Genomic DNA, 3,558 nt, shown 5'->3' on the forward strand with positions numbered 1-3,558 from the left:
CCCCTGCCACTCTTCTTGGTCCTCTAGCTACGATGCAGCCCTGCAGCAGCTGATTTAAAGGATAACAGACCTTGGAGAAATCTTTCACAAACCGTCTGTAGTACCCACAAAACCCGAGAAAAGAGCGAAGAGCAGTAATGCTCTCTGGGCGTGGCCACGACTTCACTGCGTCAACCTTCGAGGGATCTGTAGCAATGCCATCTCTGGACACAACATGACCAAGGTAAGTCACCGAAGGGCAGCAGAACTGGCACTTGTCCAAAGACAACTTCAGTCCCTCCTCCTTTAGTCTGTCCAGCACCTTTAGAAGGCGCTGCTCATGCTCTTCCAATGTTCGCCCAAATACAATGATGTCATCAAGATACACCAGGCATTCCAGAAGATTCATATCTCCTACAGTCCGCTCCATGACCCGTTGGAAGGTTGCTGGGGCCCCACATATCCCTTGGGGCATCCGCTCAAACTGGTAAAATCCTGCGGGACAGATGAATGCGGTCTTTTCCTTGTCTGCCGCGCTCAGAGGGATCTGATAATAACCACTTCTGAGGTCCAGCACACTGAACCACTGGCTACCACTCAGGCAAGCCAAAGCATCCTCCACCCGAGGGACTGTGTACTGATCAGGAATTGTTCTCCTGTTCAGGGTTCTGTAGTCCACACACATACGTATGGTTCCGTTTTTCTTCCGAACCACCACTATCGGAGAAGCGTAAGGACTCCGAGATTCTGAGATGATTCCAGCCTCCTTTAGATCATGGAGATGTTTCCTCACATCCTCTAGATCCCCTGGCGGTAAACGTCTAGAACGCTCTCTGAAAGGCGTTTCATTCGTCACTCGAATGTGGTGCTGCGTACTCTTAGCACACCCTACATCAAACTCACTGCAAGAAAAGACCTCTTTCCTCTCCATCATTTTCCAACACAGTCTATCCTTCCACTCAATAGACACAGGAGAGTCCCCAAAGTTGAAAGAGGAGGGGGATAGTTGAGACATATGTGGCATCGTCTCCTCCCTACCTAGCCCCTTATTCATCACATCCACTGGGAATAGGTGCGCAATAGGCATTCCACGTTTTAATGTCACCGGCTGCTGAGACACATTCCTCAAAGTGACTGCGAGGTGACGGCACTGGACAGTTCCTGGCTCCTCTACAACAGGCATTACCAGCAGCCCTTCCGGGAAAGGGCCCTCCTCTGGGTGATCTACAACCACGGCCTGACTATTCAGGTGCCCAGGAAACTTTGGAGTGCCAATCACTGTAGCAACACCCCCTGGGGCCAGAGTGAAAGGCTTGCTCCTCGTGAACCAGACGGTCCCTCGCCTTTCCTCGGCCAGGCCGTCAGAAGCTTCCTGGAACTTCTCATACGCTTCTTTTATTACTGGGTGGACAGCAAGGGTAGCTAAGAAATTTCCCCCCTTTTGATTTATGCAAGACTGGAAGAGCCTCCTAACTATGGAGGTGTTTGTACCAATCACCCCAGAAACCTCCCCTTTCACAACCGGGTCTGGACACACAAGCACAAGCGTTTCTATGGTCTCCACTACTCCAACTACGTCTCCAGTGAACTCCAGTTTCACGCACAGATAGCCATCATATGGATATTGCTCCACACTAAGGCCCCAAATCTCTAGGCACTCGATAGGGGTCAAAGGCAAGTGCTTCAAATACTGGTCATAGAAGGAGCGATACAGTAGAGTAATCTGGGAACCGCTATCGAGCAAAGCTTTAGCGTAAATGCCCTCAATTTGTACCGAGACAATAGCACTGGGTCCAACTAAACCCTCTGGCAATATAGCCTCCCTTTGCCGTAGCATATCACACCTGGTGGAACGTGTCTTCTCCGGGGCGGCAGGCCGTTCCTTCACTGGGCCCCTGGGAAGTTTCCCGGCGGCTGCCTTAATTTCAATAGTCGGTTCGTCACCTTTCGAAGGTTCTCTGGATTAGGACACTCTCGCTGGAAATGCCCATCTTCACCACATCGATAGCAAAAAACACCAGCACGATACTGGGGTCTGGGAGCACCCTCCCTTCCGCAGGCATACAAGGTCCCTGTACCCTTCGGATTGAGATTCTGCATGGTCTGCTGTGGTATGCCATCGGAGGCAGCTATCGAGGCAGAAAACAGCCGGGCAACCTCCGTCTTTAGCCCTCTGAACTCTTCCCTGAGCCGTTCTATTTCCTGACCATTCCCCGCTACCACAGGTACTGCAACATTTTCAGGCTGCACTGGTACGGGGGAGGGTGTAGCGCACCCCACACACCTAACCATTGCTGGAAGAGCAGCGTTCCCCACACTTTGCCTTGCCAGGATCATTTCCTCTTCTTCTCGGACATCACGGAGCAACTCTGTGAAACTTGGAGGAGGTTTAAGCTTATACATCGTTCGGATGCGCATGGCAACAAGATCATGGGACAGAGCTCCTCGTGCAACCTGCTCAATGCGAATTTGTTCCAGGTCGGCCACCTCAGCCCCACCTTTACGATGAACTGCATGCAACAGTTTGTCTAGACGGAACAAGTATGCTGATAGTTTCTCACCTTCCTGCTGGAATGTACCACGGAACCTTACCATGAGATCAGCCGCACTGTCTGTGGTCCCAAAAGCTGCCTCCAGGGCTTTGAGGTAATCATCGGCAGTGACAGAGGGGTTACTAACCCTTAAGCACCGGACAATGTCTGCTGCTGGCCCTTTGAGACTCTCAGCTATCCTCTGCTTCTTGACAATATCTGAACACTGCCATTCATCCAACATGTGAGTGGTCTGCTCAGCCCAGGCATCATACTCTTCCTCTCCCGGTGGAGTTGGTTTCACACCGGAGAACAAGCGAAGTTTACGATAGCCGAGTCCGTCCATAGGCGTGGCTTGGCATTTCTCCACAAGTGAAGAGATGGCATCCACGAGTTTGGTGTTCAAGTCTGGAGCGACAGGTGGCGCTGGAGTAGGCCCAAACCAGCCTGAGACATCAGCTAGAGTCTTCCCTTCACTTGCTAGGAATGACAGGAATTTTGCCTGGAAACTGCCTCTTTCACCAAGTATTGGACATTCTCGGGTCTCGCTGACATTAACCACCCAGGGCCCCGACTCACCTCCAAAGGCTAACTGTTCAGGTATGGTAGCCTTAGTCATATCATTTGTGGTTTCAACTAACACAAGTTGGTTGTCTCCAGCTGGTTCTAAACACCGTCCCCTTACCTTACAATGACCAAATACTCCCACCCCATCCAGCACCTTGTACACAGTCTCATCAGTAATGTCAACAGAAACCCCACTAAGCACAACAGCTTTTCTTATATCAATACCCTTGTCGTTACACCATTGGACTATCTGCTTTGACTCCATGTTACAACAACTTTCCAGACATCAAACCACAAATCATATCAAAGAGACATCAAATCATACAAAAATATACTCACAAATACAGAAAACAGTAATCATATCCCGGACGAGCCCCCAAGTGTAGCCCACCCACTCGATTCTGATGTTTTTTTCTCTAGCATGGGAGGTGAATCGGTGGTGTCTACAGCACAACTTTGGGATGCGTGTACTGTCGCCCCC

At 50.6% G+C, this 3,558-nt stretch overlaps 1 protein-coding gene across 1 annotated transcript; it reads right to left on the reverse strand.

Annotated features, from left to right (window-relative positions):
• Positions 1–1,863: 1,863 nt before the first annotated feature.
• Positions 1,864–3,129, reverse strand: LOC114911617 (paraneoplastic antigen Ma1-like). Its single transcript, XM_029255526.1, has one exon. The coding sequence runs from the start codon at positions 3,127–3,129 to the stop codon at positions 1,864–1,866; it is 1,266 nt and encodes a 421-aa protein (XP_029111359.1).
• Positions 3,130–3,558: the final 429 nt, after the last annotated feature.

Source organism: Scleropages formosus, chromosome 10 (assembly GCF_900964775.1).
Source record: "Scleropages formosus chromosome 10, fSclFor1.1, whole genome shotgun sequence".
NCBI lineage: Eukaryota > Metazoa > Chordata > Actinopteri > Osteoglossiformes > Osteoglossidae > Scleropages > Scleropages formosus.

Excerpts from the sequence above, each read along its gene's own strand:
- LOC114911617 (XM_029255526.1), bottom strand. The coding sequence starts at position 3,129 with ATGACTAAGGCTACCATACCTGAACAGTTAGCCTTTGGAGGTGAGTCG.